Source organism: Caenorhabditis elegans, chromosome V (genome assembly GCF_000002985.6).
Source record: "Caenorhabditis elegans chromosome V".
Lineage (NCBI taxonomy): Eukaryota > Metazoa > Nematoda > Chromadorea > Rhabditida > Rhabditidae > Caenorhabditis > Caenorhabditis elegans.
Genome location: NC_003283.11, coordinates 9,860,169 through 9,879,694, shown reverse-complemented (window position 1 = coordinate 9,879,694; position 19,526 = coordinate 9,860,169). Strand labels below are relative to the sequence as shown.

General features: G+C 32.6%; 3 protein-coding genes, 2 non-coding genes and 1 pseudogene across 7 annotated transcripts; 4 read left to right on the top strand and 2 right to left on the bottom strand.

The window, feature by feature from the left end:
- Positions 1-190: 190 nt before the first annotated feature.
- Positions 191-3,008, top strand: srab-26 (G_PROTEIN_RECEP_F1_2 domain-containing protein; the record flags this gene model as incomplete). 2 transcript variants are annotated; one of them, NR_131697.1, is made up of 9 exons in its annotated part: positions 191-204; positions 909-973; positions 1,201-1,449; positions 1,544-1,697; positions 2,265-2,450; positions 2,500-2,564; positions 2,613-2,737; positions 2,783-2,847; positions 2,901-3,008. NR_131697.1 is itself a non-coding variant. In NM_001028963.3 (8 exons), 8 exons carry the CDS (start codon positions 930-932, stop codon positions 3,006-3,008), a joined length of 996 nt encoding a protein of 331 aa, NP_001024134.1. The 2 variants fall into 2 exon arrangements, 1 of the variants encoding a protein (NP_001024134.1); NM_001028963.3 differs by lacking the exon at positions 191-204 and having other exon boundaries at positions 930-973.
- Positions 3,009-3,795: 787 nt separating this feature from the next.
- srab-19 lies at positions 3,796-5,686 on the top strand (annotated as a pseudogene). Its single transcript has 10 exons — positions 3,796-4,016; positions 4,059-4,136; positions 4,180-4,333; positions 4,552-4,629; positions 4,682-4,789; positions 4,836-4,903; positions 5,076-5,194; positions 5,242-5,266; positions 5,516-5,552; positions 5,597-5,686. Coding segments are annotated over exons 1-10 (978 nt in total).
- A 2,569-nt stretch (positions 5,687-8,255) lies between these two features.
- On the top strand, positions 8,256-9,808 carry srab-18 (Serpentine Receptor, class AB (Class A-like); the record flags this gene model as incomplete). Its single annotated transcript, NM_073144.2, has 9 exons — positions 8,256-8,476; positions 8,518-8,595; positions 8,638-8,791; positions 9,044-9,121; positions 9,167-9,274; positions 9,323-9,390; positions 9,431-9,561; positions 9,611-9,675; positions 9,719-9,808. The coding sequence occupies 9 exons, from the start codon at positions 8,256-8,258 to the stop codon at positions 9,806-9,808; spliced, it is 993 nt and encodes a 330-aa protein (NP_505545.2).
- Positions 8,358-8,474, bottom strand: T11A5.9. The gene has a single exon (NR_069234.1). It is a non-coding gene; the product is annotated as an Unclassified non-coding RNA T11A5.9 (non-coding RNA).
- Positions 9,809-11,283: 1,475 nt separating the features above from the next.
- On the top strand, positions 11,284-13,067 carry srab-17 (Serpentine Receptor, class AB (class A-like); the record flags this gene model as incomplete). Its single annotated transcript, NM_073143.2, has 9 exons — positions 11,284-11,504; positions 11,868-11,945; positions 11,991-12,144; positions 12,299-12,376; positions 12,420-12,527; positions 12,576-12,640; positions 12,691-12,821; positions 12,867-12,931; positions 12,978-13,067. The coding sequence occupies 9 exons, from the start codon at positions 11,284-11,286 to the stop codon at positions 13,065-13,067; spliced, it is 990 nt and encodes a 329-aa protein (NP_505544.2).
- Positions 11,649-11,798, bottom strand: T11A5.10. Its single transcript, NR_069233.1, has one exon. It is a non-coding gene; the product is annotated as an Unclassified non-coding RNA T11A5.10 (non-coding RNA).
- Positions 13,068-19,526: the final 6,459 nt, after the last annotated feature.

Genomic DNA, 19,526 nt, shown 5'->3' with positions numbered 1-19,526 from the left:
TGTTATCTCTTTGAGCACATGGATCAAATCATAAAAAGAAACGGAAGAGAGACGGCCATAAAACATAAGAGCAAGTAATACAGCTGACGTGGCAAATGGGAAAGGTTCATATCGGCGAGTTTCTATCAGATAGACTTACTTCCGTTAACGAACAGAAAACATCTGTTGACGTTAGAACAGAAAAGAAGAAATGATGCCGAATCGGTAAGACATCTGGAGTGACTGATATCGTAAACTAGAAGGCGCAATAAAGATTTTCGGAACTAAACCAAAGTAACGCTAAATATAGAACGGTTCTGAAAAGTAATAATTCAAATAAATGCCAAAACAAAAATGTTTAGCCTATGTAAATCAGAGTTGCAAAACACTTATACTCAAGCTTCTCTAATAAAAAATTAGGCAAAACATTTTAAAGTTGTCAACTTGCCTAACCATTTATCTTTCAAAATAATTTTTGATATTTCATGTTTCATGCATACCTTTTCGAACTCACAAAAATTATCAAAAACAACAGACTATTCAATTCACTAAGACCAAATGGCCAAAGCCTATCATAAGTCTAACACTATTTCAAAACTGCTCATCCGTTAAAGCGCATAATTTTGTTCAAGTTTCGTTTTTTTCTTTTTTGAAACCATTAGTTCCCTGTTCTACTGAACGCGATAATAATTTATGTGATTTTGTCAATTCAGTTAACCTTTGAAGTATTAAAAACATATTGTATTAATAGAATAGAGAAGATATATACTTTGTTCCCAACAGATAAATATCTCTCCCGGGAGTTGACTAATGTGAATATATGTATGTATTTCGTTCACATCACATTTATTATTAACTCACGTCAAAAAATCAAACGATCATTTGCTTATTTCAGAAGACTAGACACTTCACTCATTCTTTTCTTTCAGTTATTCGGTTCCGCTGTTATCATGAATTCCAACTGCACAACGATGCTCACACTGTCTTCTTCCACGTAAGCCTTTTGCTCTTTCCTCTTGTTATGAGTGCCCATAAATGAAAAAAAAACATGGCATCGAATTGAATTTTCCTGAGTTTCTTTTTCAATTGTTAATAATCACAATGGTCCAGTGAAGCTGTAAATTAAACAATGATAAAAACCCAAATATTTTAAATCAAATTGATACTGACCTAAATCCGAATTCAAATTCCAATTTCGAATAGTGAATGAGAAATTTTCAGAGCGCTCAAGACTTCAATGGCTTTCAATCTGACGATTGCGTTAATAGGATTTCCGTTGTTTGGTTGGTCTTCGTTAAAATTGTGGACAGGAGCATACACTCAAAATTTTCACAAAAACCTTCGAATAATTGCTCAAATGCACCTTACCGGATTCCTGCTGCATTGCTCAGGTCGAATTATGCTTCATTCATTGGATCTGTACAACTACACGTTTTTGAATCCGTGTGCGATGATACCAAATATTTACAGGTATGTGTAGAATTGGAAGCAGAGAAAAGAGATACTGTTGAAATTATCACAAACTTGAGCTAAATATTTTAAATACGGAGGATTATATTTTTAGGTGTTTTACGTTGCGATTGATGTATAATTTTGGAATGTGGGTAACCATGTGCACTGCAGTACCACTCGTACTCGAAAGGACCTTAGCAACACATTTGAAAGGTAGATATGAAAACAAGAGGATTTGGTATGGAATCCTTTTTGCATCACTCCACGTAAGTTTTAATTTTTATTTCACGTAAATGCAAAGTGTGTAAGTGTAATACATATATCCGTTAAATTTTCACAAGTCTTGTTTGTAGACAGGATGTCTGAGGAATTGTTGAGTTCATGAAAAGTCTGCCTAGTTTTATGCCCTCTATCTATTTTCACCTAAAACAATAGTAGACATTTATCCCATTCTGTACATTTTGATTGAAGCTTTTCATTTGAGATTTATTAAGCAACAAGTACCCAATAGTAATTAATCTGACGTAGTTAAGTATTATAATTCGAAACATGATATGATACATCAATAAAAATTGTGCTTGTTTCTCTCAAAAATTTCATGTTTAAAATATGATTTGAATGTCTATGAAGATGACTTTTTTATGTCCTTCTGACATAAAAAATAAAAGTAGCTTGACTTCTTGTTCGAATTAGTGATGGGCCGGCAAATCAACGTCATTAGTTTTCACCACAGATTGAGCTCAGAAAAAACCAATTTTTCGATATATATTTTTGAACTATTTCTGTTCTTTAGAAAAAAGAAAAACTTTAGGTCCCACTATCAGATCTTTCAGGTATTTCTGGCTGCTGCTCCACTAATGATTGCATATTCAAATACGAAATTCGATGGAGTTTTTATGCCGTACTGCAATATCTACATGCCTGGTCACCCTGAAATCGCAAATGCAAATTCCATTATTGCCATCACGGTTCAGATATTAGCACGCATTTCCTTTGGTTGCCTCTTTCATGTCAATAAGGTTCTTTATAATCATTTATGAAGATGCCATAAAATCATATATGTTTTAGAACCTTCGATCAAGTATGCAAAGATCTTCATTGTCCACTCGATTTCAATTGGAACAAAACAAAAAGTTGATAAAATTAATTTGCAAAACATTTCAAAAATTTATATATTACAGCTCAATGCAATGCCTCAAAATTTATGCCAACACTAGCACAATATTCCTTCTCATTCAAATTCCTTCATTCGGTTGGATATTAAATGAAAAATTTCGTCCAGAATACTATTTAGCTCTTCAAGAATGTAAGTCGGCCAAACAGATTGAGTTAAATAAGGCAAATATTTCAGTAAATTGTGCATTCCCATCGTACGGAATAATAACCGTTTTCTTGGTTAGCAGGAAAATTTTTTCGGTATGTTGAGAATTTTTATAAAAGTTCTTCTTGTTCATTTATTTATTTGACAGGTTCATAATCAAATACATTCAAGTTTGGAATCACAAATGAAGTTGCAAGGGGAAATAACATACTTTGAGCATTTCAATCAACAAATTTCAACTTCTAAAAGTTCTTAATTAATTTTTAATGTCGAAATAAGACTTTTCCATTGCAATAATAGTTTAATTGTACTTATCACTTTCAGAATATGTTCTCAAAATATGTTCTCTTTTCTATTTTATTTAAATGTTTACTATATTTATTTTTTCTGTATTGAATTTTCGATCGTTAATTTTTGGTTTTAACTTCTGAAAACACTGATGAATGGATTTAATGGTTCTGTGGTAATTTATTTTAAATACACTAACAGGTTCTGAACCACACGCTCAATCTATACAGCAGTATATAGATGTCGAGAAATCATTATCGCCGTCTTCTAATACTTCCAGCAGATACTAATCATTTTAAAGTCTCTAATATTTCTCAAAATTAGGTAATTGGTTTTTAGAAAAGTGATTGTATTTAAGGGATTGCAAAACAGAATTATAGCTCATTTTAAAAACTATCATCTAACTTATCAAACTTTTCTCATGCTTTTTGATGAAAGTAAATTTAATATTGAAAACCTAATCAGAAATAAACAGTAACTTGATTCAGAATGAAATAAATTGATTCTTTCATCCAAATATAATTTTACAGGTACTGGTCCATTCGCACTTACCTATTCTGAATAGTTAATTGCAAAAAATATTAGACTTTTTCAGCAAATGTATATTAATCGACTATAGTAGAGAATTACATTAAAAAATTCCGCTCATCATGCATGATCTTATTTTATCTCATTTGATCATACATACAAAATACGCCTCTTGCATTTTCTGCCTGCGTGACTTTACTCACGAAAATTTTCAGAAGCAACTGAAAATGTCCAACGTGGATTGTAATAAAATGGCTGAAATTGCAAGCTCTGGATTTTTGCGTTTTTCCTTAATCTTCAATCTCATTATCACAATTTGCGCTGTACCAGTTTTAATTCGGGGAACTTGGAAATTGTGGTCAATGAAGTATACAAAGCTTTTTCATGTTAATTTCAAAATTATAATTCAACTTCATTTATTTGGATTTATGTTGCACTGTTCTGGAAGGTAAATTTACAGGTCTCACTGACAAAAACTAATTATTTCCAGAATTTTTTTGCATTCTATAGATTTGTTTAATTACACAACTCAAGATAACCCGTGTGATATGGTTCCAAATATTTATAGGTTATTTGTTAAGCCCTCGAAAATAAAATTTATTAACTTTCAGGTGTTTTGTTTTACGGTTAATGTACAACACAGGTCTTTGGATAACTAATTCAACAGCTGTATCGTTAATAATTGAACGATGTTTGGCAACAAAAAGAAGAGCAACTTATGAGAAAGAATCAGTCAAAATGGGAATATGTTTGGTTTTTTTCCAGGTAAAAATTTTTTATCGCTGTCCATCAATGCAAGCTTTATGTATGAGTGTTCGGGTGTTGATTGTTTTGATTATCTGACATAGACTGTCAAGATTTTTATTTAAAGATTTTTATTAAACGTGTAAATAAGTTGAGTGCAACCTAAAAGTCCGCACGTGCTAGTTGCTTTTCAAGTAACGGTCAGCATGAAGTTCAGTAAGTTTTAAACAATATTCCAGTTTGCTATCACATCAATTCCACTTTGCATTTTATACTCGAAAGTTCAGTTCGAAGGAGTCGTTATGTATTTGTGTGTCGTACGTTTTAATCAAACAGTTTATACAAAAATTTGTACAGTAAAATTTTCAGACAGCCCAAGCCAATATCCCGTACGTAGGTCAAATAAGTGCAGTGGTCGGTTTCATGTTCCAATTATCTACCCGAATCTCCTTCCATTACCTCTACAAACAAAATAAAGTACGCGTGGATGTTTTTTTTACCGTAAAAATTGATTTTTCTTCAGCGCTGTAGACATAACGAAGTTCACCATTCAACGCTTTCAAAACGATATCAACTTGAACAAAATATCAGGTGTATGTACTCCTTTAAAAAAATGTTAATACCGTATATTCTCTATTAGTGCTGCAGTCTCCAGTAGTACTGCAGTCTCTAACAGTGCTGCAATCAAAAAGCTCTTGGAAATTAGTGCTTCATGGAGCACTAATAGAGAAAATACGGTGTTCTTCAATCTTCAAAATTTCAGCTCAATTCACTGTCTAAAAACGTTTGCTGGTGTTTCAACTATGTTCATAGTTATGAGTAACGTAATCTACATTATATTAATGTTCCACGCAAAAAATCTAAATCCGTATCAGTACTTTGGTACGTGAGTGAAAAAAGACAGTTGAATAAGTCTTATAAGTTTTCAGTGAGTTTGGCATTTCCTTTGTATGCTATCATTTACTATATATAAAGCGCTTATTCTGTGTGTCCATAGTTTGGAGTCTATGTAGTCTTTGTAGTCTGTGAAGTTTTGGCTTCTGGAGGGACAGTGAGTTGGGGTTAGTGGTGGGAAATAGTCGGGGTACTGTAGTGGTACAATAGTGGTACGGTAGGAATACTTTAGGGTTACGGTAGCTTCAGAAAAATTAGTTTTCAGCCCCAGAAGTCGGGGCCGCGCCGGAGGTGCGGTCCACGGCTGGTTATCTCAATAATTGTTTTATCAAAGTCCATGAATCAGGTAACAAACTACGCATGAATCAATTACAATCTTGAACATTTCAGATCCGAAATCAGGTCGGAATGCAATTAATTGCTCATTTAAAAACTCAGAATCTGCAGTACCTGGATAATTTCAAGCAACAAATCGCATAGCTGTATATTCAAAATGTTTAACCAAAAAGACGGGATTTACTTATGAGTATGTTGCAGATTATTCGGAACAGTTTGTGTTTTTTCATTTCAAAAATAATTTGTATTTGTTTGTATAAGTAAATATTCTACAATTTATAGAGTGAAAACACCAAAGTCTGAGTCCAACAAAACTTTCACATAGCTCGTCGTTATACTGATTTTTCAAAGATGTGATAACAATTGTATTAATATCATTAAAATCAACTCATGAGTGGTACATTCTGGAAACTGAAGTCCTGAACTCAGCTTACCATAGACTTCTAGCATATCTTTAATTTGAACATCACTTATTTTTCTCTTCCCTGACATTTTTTCAGACTCCCTTCGAAATCGTCCGTTAACTGGTCTTATTTTGTTTAAAGAAAGACAAAATTGCGTTAGAAAATTGGCCAAACCCCATAACCATAATGATTGAAATTTTGATGCGGAACCGTTAACATTCTAGTTTTTTACGTGATTTTTCAATTTATTATTTAGAATAAATCCATTGATGCTGTCAACAAAATCATATTTTGATATTTTGATTTTGTTGCATGCGTTCATTATTTAAATATTTAACACCAGCAATTTTGGTCCGTTTCAGGGAAGCGAGATTTTTGTTTCCAGCAGCATCTACTTGACGTTTAGAAGGTTGTTCTGAAAGCAATGACTTTATTTCTGAATATAAAAAACAAACACATTAATTGTTATTAATTACTTTTCTCTAATAATTGATTGACAGAAATTGTTTACACTTTGAGATAAAAAAGAGGTGATTTCATTTATTCAATGGGTTTTCAATGGAAGCATCATGAATCAATGGAAGCATCATGAATCAATGGAAGCATCATGAATCCATTTGGAAAAATGCTGAAAAATTAAGAAGTCTACGTTTTTCTGCGAATTCGTATTTCTTAAACAAAAGTTTGAGTTTTATTAAACATTTATTAAACAAAAGTTTAAAGTTGTAGACTACATTCGCTTCAGCGATTTAGTGGCTATCATTTCGAAAAATCGCACGATTCAATTTTTTAAATTTCAATAGTATTTGTCATTTATTTCAATCTTTGCGCTTGGCATTCGCCATCTCTGCAATTATGCTAAACTTATAATTTTGTAGGTGGTGTCCAGATTTAGATTTAGAACTCATGAAAACAGCTTGTGAACATAGTCATCGATCCCTGTTTTCTAATATTTTTGTGTTTTTTGACTTCTTGTGTGTTCTGATTATTCAAAACAACATGTGTTTTGAATCATCTCGTGAATTCTTCAAATAAAAAGCAAAGTCAGAGGTCTTGTTTTCGGAAATTTCATTTGTTAAGTACTTTCTCAAAAAAATTCCTTCTCAAAACAAAATTCAAAATTAAAATAATCATTTTTGCGATTCTGGCTGTCAACCTTACATTTTGCACCCACTGATTTTTTGTTTCTGCTTATCTAACTTCCTTGTCTGGTTTGGTAACATCTCTATCAGTATCATTTCTCGTTACTTTTTCCCCATGTTTCTGATCTGAAAGCAAATTCATAAATAATGTTTCAGACGTCAGAAATGTTGACCTATGTATCTGTACTATGCCAAATTGTTGAGATCTACTTACATTAAATTTTAAATCGTCTTTTTTCCTCTCTAGAGAAATCTGGGAAAAAAGTGTGATCAAAAAACCAAGACAAAGAGAAAACTTTGCAATCTTCAAAAGCTATATTTTTCATAATAAAATTTATCAAATATCTAATCAGACAAATCAAAGTATCAAGACATAGTCATAGTCTATTTAATTGATGTTTCATATATCATACCAACGAAAAATTTTCTGATTTCCGGAACCTATTTAAGTTTTTAAATTTAATAATTTTTTTCTTTTCAAACACTTCAAACTGCGTGTGACCAAACTTTTTCACTGATAGCAGTAATTTTCCATTATTATTATAAAGGTTTTCAATTTCCTTCCCGCAATTTATTAATTTCTATTAATTTTTAAAGACTATGGCTTGCACTTGATCAAACCTGATTAGAACATCTCGTTACCTTTACTTTATTAACAGTTTCAACAAATTTATTGATTGCACTTCAGTCGTATATGTATCTTTGTTTTATTGAAAATGAACTAAAACATTCGACCGATTTCAAAAATTTTGAAAATGTGTTTCTACATAAATATTCATGATATCTAATAAAACTGATGTACTTTTCAATGTAACCAGTAATTGCGTATTTTTGATAAAAATACAAGTCTCAATTATATCTAGTTTTCAAAATGAAAAATAATTGTTTTTCTTAAGGTTTCCACAAGTCGAACGGTTGACAAATTTATTTAAATGGTTTTAATGCACAAAAACTTCTTGTTGAACTTTTTGCAAAACTCGCACTTTCCTGGTTCAAATAGTTGAAAAAAGATATACTAGACTTTCATCAAACATTAATCAACTGTAGTAAAAGTCTCAGCGAGAAAATAAGTTTCCGCTCATTATGCTTTTGAGTATAGAGAATACGCTTCTATTTTCATATCCTTCGTGACTTTACTAAGTTAAATTTTTTTAGAAATATTCGAGAATGTCCAATGTAGATTGTAATAAAATGGCTGAAATTGCAAGCTCTGGATTTTTGCGTTTCTCCTTAGTTTTCAACCTCGTTATCACAATATGCGCCGTACCAGTTTTAATTTGGGCTACTTGGAAACTGTGGTCAATGAAGTATACAAAGCTTTTTCATGTTAATTTCAAAATTATAATTCAACTTCATTTATTTGGATTTATGTTGCACTGTTCTGGAAGGTAAATTTACAAGGCTCTCCGACAAAACTGATTATTTTCAGAATTATTTTGCATTCTATAGATTTGTTTAACTACACAACTCAAGATAATCCTTGCGATATGGTTCCAAACATCTATAGGTAATTTATTTAATCAGAGACATGTAATTTATTAACTTTCAGGTGTTTTGTTTTACGGTTAATGTACAACACAGGTCTTTGGATAACTAATTCAACAGCTGTATCGTTAATAATTGAACGATGGTTGGCAACAAAAAGAAGTGCAACTTATGAACAAGAGTCAGTCAGAATGGGAATTTTTTTGGCTTTTTTTCAGGTGAATCGTTCACAAAAAAATTTGTGAAATTTTTTTTGGAGCTAGCTCAGAAAATCCAAAAAGAAAAATTTCTAGAAAAATTTCCTAATTTCACAAAAGATCATAAAAAAGATCAAGATATTTTGAGTTCAGTCTATTTTAATGAGTAGCAAGCCCTTTATTTGAACGCATTTTCTGAATTCTGAGAGCCCAGGGAGCTTGCGAATAAAAAACAACTGGCTGTGAAATGTCAATTTGCAATTTTAATTTCAGTTTGCTGTAACATCAATTCCCCTTGCGGTTCTGTACTCAAAAATTCAATTTGAAGGAGTCGTTATGTATTATTGTGTGGTATGTTTTCCCTAATTCGAATATTTGCAAACCTACCAATTCCAGACAGCCCAAGCTAGTCTACCGTACGTAGGTCAAATGAGTGCAGTTGTCGGTTTTGTGTTCCAAGTGTCAGCTCGAATATCCTTCCATTACCTCTACAAACAAAATAAAGTACGCGTGGATGTTGCCTACTCTAATGAAAACTCTTGTACTCTTCAGCACATTAGAAATACCGGAGTTCATCATTCAACACTTTCAAATCGTTATCAACTTGAACAAAATATCAGGTACCGCACTAAAAACATTAAAATTTATCAGAAACTTCAGCTCAATCACCTGCCTCAAAACCTTTGCTGGCATTTCAACTACGTTTATTGTTATATATAATATTATCTACATTGTATTAATGTTCCACGCAAATGATCTGGAGCCGTACCAGTACTTTGGGATATTAGAATGTAAATTTAAAATGGTATTGCAAAAAATATATATAACTGTGAATTTCAGTAAATTTGGCATTTCCCTCGTATGCTATTGTGTCTATAATTATTCTATCAAGATCAATGAAAAAGGTGAAAAACTACGTTCGACAACTTAAAAACTTTAAAGTTTCAGGTTCGGAAACTAATTGGTGTGCAATTAGTGGCTCATTTAAAAACTCCAAACCAGCAATATCTCGATAATTTCAAACGACAAATTGCATAGTTTCGACATCTCATTGTCACATGTACCAGGCTCATATTACGTGTTATTATAGGTTTTCGACTTTGTCTGGTCTACTTTTCTTTTAAATAAAATTCATCACTTTGTTATTTTGATCGATAACGTGAGATCGAGAACTTTTGATTAAAAAAAAAGAAGATTAATCGCAGTGATCCGTGAAAAGAGTTCTATACCCGATTTTCCACTGATTTGATCAAACAACATATGCTACTCAATTTTAAGGTCCCAATACTCTTTTACAACTTATAGAAAAATATAGCAAAAACTGGTGAGTATACCTACACTCGCAAAAAAAAAGTATTTTGACCTGTGATTTTGATGAAACATCTCAGTGGCATCATAAGTCTCGATTACTAGACCAGAAAAGTGCACATATCTATAAAAATCAGCGCATCGTCATCATCATTTGATTCAAATTGGTGTCTGGTTGCAATTTTTAAAATAATAAATTATCACCTGTTGTTCTAGCAAGGGGGTTAGACATTGTTTGTATTTTTCTCTTCTAAGCAATCACCCACATATTATGATACTCGTTATTGTTTGTCATTAAAATTGAGAGGTAGCGCAAGTTTCGTGAGAACGGTGTGTTTCGTCACTGGCGCAATTAATTAGATTATTTTTATGTTTAATTGAAATTTTTTGTAATTGTTTTTTTTTAACTATTTTTAAGATGTTTTTATGTGTTTGGAAATAATTTAAAATTTCCCACATTTTATGTAAAAAGTTTGCTCCGAAATGTTTACTTTGAAGCAATAATGAGTGTTCAAAAAATGATATGATTGGAAATCTCGATAAAATTAAAATCTTTCACTAATTCACTAGTAACGAAAATTTTCCAACTTCTAAAAATCAAAACACCAGAAAGTGTTTTTAGTCATTCATAAAACCGGAACTACCTCTTATCAATACATAATTGAAATGATTCAGAAATATTATTTTGCAAAATTGTTCAAAAAGCATGTGGTCCCTTGAGTATTTAAAATTCGTGTTTTGTGTTGAAAAAAATAGGCGGATCATTTTTTTTAAGAGGATAATGAATCTTGAAGCCTACACTTTTTTATTTCGCATTCTACTTGATTTAGTTTTGTAAGGGTTTAATTTTCTCATTAAAAACTTGTATAACTAGAAGTCTGTTTTTTTTTGTGGCCGATCACGGAAAATTCAAGACAATTTTATTAAAATTAACTGAAAAATGCACGTTTTTTACAATCATTTTGTATCCCTGTGAATTTCGACCTGTATTCTGACTCAAGGATTGTTGAGTACAAATTTATCCTTTTCATATTCTAGTTTTCTGGAAACTATAAATTGTCTATTTTTCCTTCACAGGCTTCACATTATTTTAAAATTTTAGTTTACTCATTGCTCATTGAAGCAAAACGACTTTTTCATTTTTAGCGTCATTTATACTTTTTAGCTTGCATTTCAAGTTATTTTTTTGAGATTGATCTGTCAAAATGACTTCTATAAACTGCACCATAATGGCAAATTTGTCCAATTCAAATTTCCTTCGCGTCTCACTTGGAATCAATTTGATCATTTGCATACTCGGTCTTCCCGTATTTTTAGTGTATACTTGGAAGATATGGTCAGCAAAGAACTCTTCCTTGTTCCATGTGAACTTTAAAATTATTCTTCAACTTCATCTTTTTGGATTTATACTTCATGTAACTGGAAGGTACGTTACCATCTGTTAGGTCTCAATAGTGACCATTTAAAAAGTATTTTTTTTCCGTTTGGTTCCAAAATTTGGTGACCATTCAAAAACTTTTGTTTTTTACCGGTAAACGGTCCTAATTTCTGAAAAAAAAAATTTTGGGATCAACAAGTTTTTTTTCACCTGGAAGTATTATTGGTCAACAAAAATTTGGGAGCTGGGAAACGTTAAAAGACGAACTCATGAAGGACTGCTGATTTCTAACTTGCAAATGTTCAGGCGGTGAAGTAACGTGTTTCATCCGTTCTCTTCTTGCTTTAACTGTAATTAATATAATTTATTATCTACAATTTAGGTATTTACCCAAGTTTTCTATTATTTCAGAACTGTTCTCCACGGATTGGATTTGTTCAATTACTTAACATTATTGGATCCATGTCAAATGATACCTAACATTTACAGGTACCAAAACTATTACTTCTCCAACATATTTCATGACCTATTCAGATGTTTTGTATTCCGTCTCATGTACAACTCTGGCTTATGGATCACAAACTCTACTGCCGTGTCCTTAATTCTTGAACGATGGTTAGCTACAAAACGCAGTATGACGTACGAAAAGGACTCTACGATAATTGGATTATTGTTGGCGATTGTTCATGTGAGAAGCTACTAGAATCAAAACAAAAATGTCCTCTTGGGACCAACTGATCAGTCGTCGGATACGATGTTGAAATATGATTAAACACTAAAAACTGAGAAGCTCATCGGGATTTTAGTAAGGGAAAAAATTATTTAAATAAATTTCGTTCCAGTTTCTAATTGCTGCCTTGCCACTTTGCTTCTTGTATTCACAAACTCGTTTTGATGGAGCCGTAATGTACTATTGTGTGGTATGAACAATTTTATTATCTAGATTTTAAATCCAGAGTTTAGACAGCAACGCCCTCTGCTCCATATTCTGCTCAAGTTGGAGCAACAGTCAGTATTTGTTTTCAAGTTGTTGCAAGAATTGCATTCGAATTCTTGTTACGTGAAAACAAAGTATTAGTTTTGGAAGCGTTAAGTGGCGATAAACAGAACTCTCTTCAGAAGCACAAGGAATTCGATGTTCAATCACCCCTTTCAAATCGATATCAATTGGAACAAAACATTAGGTTAATTGAGTCAAATCTTCTCTTCAGAATAAAAACAAAACGAATTCCAGTTCAATTACTGCTCTCAAAACGTTTGCCAACATGTCGGTAACCTACATTATTTTTCAAAATTTGTGTTATATAACTCTCATGTACTATGGTATTCAATTGGAAAGAGCTCAATATCTTGCAATTCTCGAATGTAAGTGGACACCTATCAGTTGAATGTTTAAATTTTGACTTTCAGTGAATGGCTCGTGGCCTCTTTACGGTGTCGTCTCCATAATGATTTTTGGCAAAACAATTAGAAAGGTAATGTGTGTTCAACGCTGGTCAACATTAAATTTCAATTTTTCAGATCCACGGAAAAATCAAACAAAGTCTTCATGGGCATATTAAGCTTCCTAATCATATGTATTTAGACGTGTTTAAGAGACAAATCGCCTGATATGTACGCCAGTGGTTAAATAATTCATTAGCTAGTTATAACTAATTAGTTAAATATTCAAATCAATTAAATGCCCACAACTGGGTCATTTTTTTTCACTTTTCTCCAAAAGTAGTTTTAAAACATACAATATCATTGCTTCTGTCTCCTTGAGAAACCAACAATTTCTCGTCATCATTCCCCGAAACAAAACATTTTTCCATTTTATTCTCCTCCTATTCTTTTCACTTTTTATTATGAAATTTCTCAAATGCACATGTGCGAAGTATAAAGGAAATATTTTATCGTTTTTGTCAACTTGTCAGTTTATTATAAAGTCGGCCAGTGAACGTTGTAACTCAAACAAAAACTATAAAAATTCTAGACAAATTAATTGAAAAAAAACTTGATAAGGGTGGTATGTCTATTCGTTATTCTTATCATCAATTAGATTTTCCATACAATTTATGATTTTTGAGCTTTCAAGTAGACTAACCTCCCACAAAGTAAATGATCAACTCTAAAATGTTTGGAGTATTGCAATTTCAAATCTTATTTCCGTTCTTCAAAAAATTTCTACAATGAATAAAACTATTTGTTTGAATTGATCTTTAAAAGTGCATGTGCCGTTGCTCTGAATTGGCGTTTGTGCATAACTACAGTTCATAAATATAAATTTTGGAAAAATAAATTTCGAATTGTTTTGGACCACATCATGGTTTATTCTAGTTCCTACTTTCTTATTATTTTTGAACTATTTTTATTTCATGATTAACGTTCAAATATTCGATTGAGTTACTTATTGTAATGATACATCTTATGATTTTTTGCACTGTTTTACAAAAACTATTCCTAACTCAAATTGAACTCATCTTGGTTTTGAAAACCTATGCTTAATTACTCCATTAGTCGAACAAGTCGATTTAATGAATCGAATTGTTAGTTGATTTTCCCACGATTGGCTCGTGTACAGTCCCTTCGCACAACCATTATTTTTCCTATTCCAATTTTCTCATATTTTGCATTACAAATCATATACTGTTGACTTGTCCTCTATTCATTTTCTTTGGTCATTTTTTCAATTCAATTTCTTTTTTCAAATGTCACCATCAAAAAATGAAAAGATTGAAGGGTACGGCACCCCTCACTTCAATCTCTAATCTAACTAAATGTTGAGGTTGGAAGATGGCTAAGCTTTCTCTCTCTCTCTCTCTCTTCCATTTTTCATTTCTATTCCAACCCCTTTTCCATAGTTTTCCTCTATTTCTGTCTTTTCCAATCAATGTGAACCAATGCGAACTACTACGACGAAAAAATCATCGTAGAAGAGGCTCTGTTGGCTGAAAGGAAAGGGTGAAATATGGGTGGTTGACTTCTGGAGACGCAGAGAGGAAGGAACAGACCTCTCAGTGCATTCGGCCGCCGTGTGTCTTCCCTTTTTCTGCCCTTCATGCCTATGTCGGTTGCCGAGGCGTCCATGTATTGGGAGGCGTCTCCTTCTATTGTTGTTGATTTTTCATATCTTTATTTATATCTTTGTTGTTCTTACGTCTACATAAGCCTCATGTTTGATCGAATACTATTATTAGTGAGTTAATTCCAAAAATGATCCCTAACTTCTAGGATTCATCGGCGGCCTCTAGATTGCTTTTACTACCTGGGAGTTTGAATATTTAGCTGTGGCACTTGTCACTCTCCTGATCATGATTTGAAACATTGGGTCCCCTCATGCTAAAAATAAATTAAGCATTTATTTAATCATCTATTTTGATTAAGCGCATTTTTTATACTAAGATAAACTGTGTTTTACTAATATTAGGGTAAGCATGTTTATTTGTTTTTTTCAGCACGTGTAAACATTCAAAAATAAATCCAATTAACATATTTGAACACAAGTATCGAAACAATTCTTATCTGTATGCTTGTTGCTGACTGATCCTTCCAAAGTGTTCTTTTCATAAAATGTTGTTTCGAAATCTTCAACATGTGTGATTCAATTATATCCAAATTTTCAGTAAGATTACTATTTTCGAATAACGAATTTCTGATTAAATTTTACTCACCGATGAGACAAACCAAAGTGAGAGAGTACGCTAACAACAGACATTCATTGCGTAAAATTGCTATGGGGACACAATGTGTGAGAAATTTGAGTTGAAAGTGTCATATGACTGACATTTATTGATAACTCTGAGTTTCTGAAATCATACAAACTATGCAAAAAATAAAGTCGATGTAAAGTTATTTCTTAATCAGTAGAGTGTGTATTGAAAGGTTTTGCCAAAGAAAAAAGTAGTTTTTGCGTTTCTGATTTTACCAAAACTACAACTAATTATGGGTTATTCATAACTCGATTTGGAACTAATTGTTTAACTTTTAAAGAACACTTCGATAAATTGAACCCTTTCATACCTATTCATTTGCATTTTTCCGACGTAGTTTTTGCTATTATTTGTCGCTTATTGAAACTTGGACATGAATAAGGTCATATTGCTCAACACCATCTGCCACTCTACTCATAAAACCAACTTTAGTTTAATGGTGAGTACGGAATGAGAAGAAGCAGAGAGGAGAGTGTTCGACTGTCCATTCTCTATTCGTTGTAATTATATAAACATTTCTATCGACCATCAAATCAATGCATATTTGTTAGAGTCTCTGCTTCTTCCTTGCAAGAATAATCAAAAACTGAGTTTTTGTTTTTATTTTTTGTTCTTCAAAAATGAATTATTGTCTAACATAAGCAGAAAAATCTTATTTTCAAAACGAGCGCATTCCACACTTCTTATTTACATTAAGTATAAAGATTTTTTTTGTCATAATCATACTTGTCAAGCCTTCATTGTCTGTAGTATTGTTCTCGATAATTTGTTTCAGAAACCTTACCGCAGGTTAGCGCAGGTTGTTCGAACTTTCCTTATTTGGATTTTCTGAATTTTCTTTTACATTTCATCGAAAATATAGTTAATTTGCGCCTAATTGACCTTTGCAGTCATGTAAGCCAGCATATACTGTACCAAACTAATGTGAACAATGTAAAACCTTGTCAAGAACCCGTTAAGCCTTTAATCTATGTTTCTGATGTTCTTTTATCTTTTAAAGCATTTCATATCAGCGCTGTTTTACAGTTTAAGACCGTGAGTGGTATCTTTCGGTTCTAAACATTCAGTGGGGGCACATTAAAATTTCATAAAAGCCGATAAATAAAGTTGCTGTCACGATGTCGGTGTTGTCACGATGTTTATTTGTACATTTTGCCCCATTTTATTGTCCTGTTTTACACCATCTTCAAATTTAGTTCGACATTAATAACCTCGGAGCTTTGACATTGTGGACTCACGATGCACACATCGCCAACAAAATCGACCACATTGTGCACACTACGACTCGGTAACTGTCTTAATAAGCACATCCCATGTGCTTAATTTTGTGATGTCGCATTGTACCCTGATCTCGATCACAGAGAAAAAAACATTGTTCTGACGGAGGCATTGTGCGCGCATCGCGAATTAACTTAGTTGGATTTAAATTCTACGTTTTTCACATTGGAAATTAGGAATTTCATTAAATGCAAATGATCACCCTTGTCAGGAAGTTAAAAATCGTATGCCAACGTCTCAAAAATACAGTTTATTGCTATAGCTGACACCTCATTAAAGTAGTCATTCATTTGTACACTTTTCTCCTTTGAACCCTCAGACCTTTTCATCATTTCCCCCTATTTCAATGGTGTCAAAATGGGAATCCACTCTCTTTTTGTGTCCTTTTCCTTTCACCACTTGCAACCAATATGCCTCCAATCTTATTCTGTTCCTCCGGTCGCTGGGTGTTCTTCTTTCTTTCTTCAATTTTTCGTCGCATCCTTTTTGTGGTGGTGTGCTCCCTGCTCAACGCACTCTACTATTAGCACCCGCGCCCGCCGACCGATTTTTATTCATTCTGCACAACACAGAAACAGAAGGACGTAGAACGACTGCAATAGAAAAGAGAAATAGACACCGCATTTTTTATTTTGCTCCTTTTCCTCTTATTTACTTTTTTTGGATATTCTCATTTGTACTATTTCAGATTCATAGTTCAGTAGTGTGTAGACAAAAATCGTTTGTGATATTCTCCAACATTGGTAATTTTAGGTAAGAACCGTTCTGAAACTTTTTCCATAATTGATTTTTCAGAACTTTAGTTTCAAGCATCAAGCATCTAGGATTGACAACACAGGTAAGTGTATTAATTGAAATCCTTTTCTTTTTTGAAAAGTGCAATGATTAGTCTCATTTCGAAATTTTTTTTCACCTTTGTCTTTCCTTCACCTATCTATGCTATAATCAGCCATACTACCAGATCATGGCCTCTTTTATTGAAAATGGCAGCTCGTTTCGTTTGCGACTATCAAGAATTGGCTCAGTGAGAGCACAGCGTTAAATTAGCCTAGGGGAAATGATACGAACATAGTATACGAGTATACGAATAGAATAACAATAGCCATCAACTTCAAACTAAGTTTAAATCTGTCAAAATTTTTTGAAGCGAGAAATGAGAACTCGAGTTTTGACGCTTTGGATTTGAAGTGTAATAATGATAAAAGTATAATTTTCGGCTGAGAACAAGGAATATACAAACTTTATCGATAGGTATATATATGGAGACCGATTTTTGTGAAACTTGAAAAATTCTCAGTCTACTTATTCAAGGGGCATCAGATTGTCTTGCATTCTTTGCTGTCTGTCTTTATTTTTCTTCGAAATGATTTATTAAAACTGTAAAGAATAAATACATATATTAATAAAAGTTAACGTAAATTGGACATTATTACAATGAAAACCATGCGGGGATCTCTACCAAGATTATTGAGTTGAAAGCTATCATTATTTTGTTTATTTTAATTGTACATAAGTTCATTAAATTCTGTTTTAATTGAAAGTTCAAATGACAATTGACGTCAGAACACTCATTGAATATATTTGAAGATGTAAACGTTAAGAAAACGAAAATTTTGTGATATAATTGTAGTGCTCGAAAAAGTAATTTCGTCGTAGGTTTCTGACTATACACTTTATGTTCGGCGGACTTCTCTTAGCTCATGTGATTCAGATGCATTTTATGAATGCACAAATTACATATCAAAATAATTGCGACCTATTAAATATGCCCAAAAGTTTATGAGTTTGTGAAAGGGGTGCAGGGAATACGAGATTTTGAGTGTTCAAAAACAACTCAGAATTCAAAGTTTATACATGTTGTTTTGGAATACCCTGTTACAGAATCAGATTCTTCGTTAAAATTTGATTGATCAATTTTATACTTGAATAACCAACTTAACTGATATACTGTTTTTTAATGTTCTTCCATGGTCTTCTACAGTATTTTTTTTATTGTTGAAAGTCATTATTACTATACGTTTCTCAGCCTAGGTTCAACTTATAAACTTTACAACAGTAAATATGAGTAGGAAGAGTAGCGGGTCAATTATTCGTCGTCCACGGTGATGATGTTGTTCACTCTCTCAGCTTTTATCTTTGGGAACCGAGTGGGACATTTCACACTCTTCAAGGCCATACCACACCTGCCAAGGGCATGCCAAAAAGTCCTAACTTTTTTTTGAAAAGTGTCATACCATACATGAGCAAAATGATGTATTTTATCTTTTTGCAAATCATATTTCGGTTCTGACAAGTAGCCGTGAGCAAATTTACAAACGTTTGGAGGCGGCATTCACTTGAAAGAAAATAAAAAATAACTGCCTTGATCATCGCGAATTAAATGTAACTATGTATATAAAAATTAGGATTGCACTTACGTGAGATACCAAAATCAACAAGTATGGAAGACTACAATAGAACATTATAGATGAAAACGTTATGAGTAGCTATCCTTTCCTAAAAATTTCTCAAAACGGATATACACTGGTGCTTTAAATTTTGAAAACAATTTTGGAATATGTACAGAAATTTCAATTATTTTCGATTTTATCAATATAATTTCTACACATTTATCGTTGCAGCGTGTTTTCCTATGTTCCTCAATATTAGTTTTCATAGTTCCTTTTAAATGTAAATTTGATGTGAGTACAAAGATAGTATGCGTGTTCAAGTACTACGGTACTATCCGTCCAATAGCACGATGCCACATGCGTCGCTGCCGCCGCTCCCCGCCCATTCAGTCAGTTCGGACCGGCGCCGCCCATCATTTCCTAGTAGTCACGCACTTTGTGTTCGGTCGGTGTCGTTTGAAAGGACTATCTACAGGTCTTTGTTTTAAGTTGGGCTCTTTAGTTGTTCAGTTCGATGTTCGACGCGGAGTGCAAATTTTGGCTTTGAAGTTCTCGTAAAAAAAGTTCTCGTCAATAAGTTTCGAACGTTTTTCACAAAATATTGAAAAATTTGTAAAAATAAGTTGCTAGAAGTAGGAGTATATGCAAAAAGTTCACGAATAAAATAGTTTTTAATGTATTGTCTCTTTTCTCATTGATTTCAATTCTTG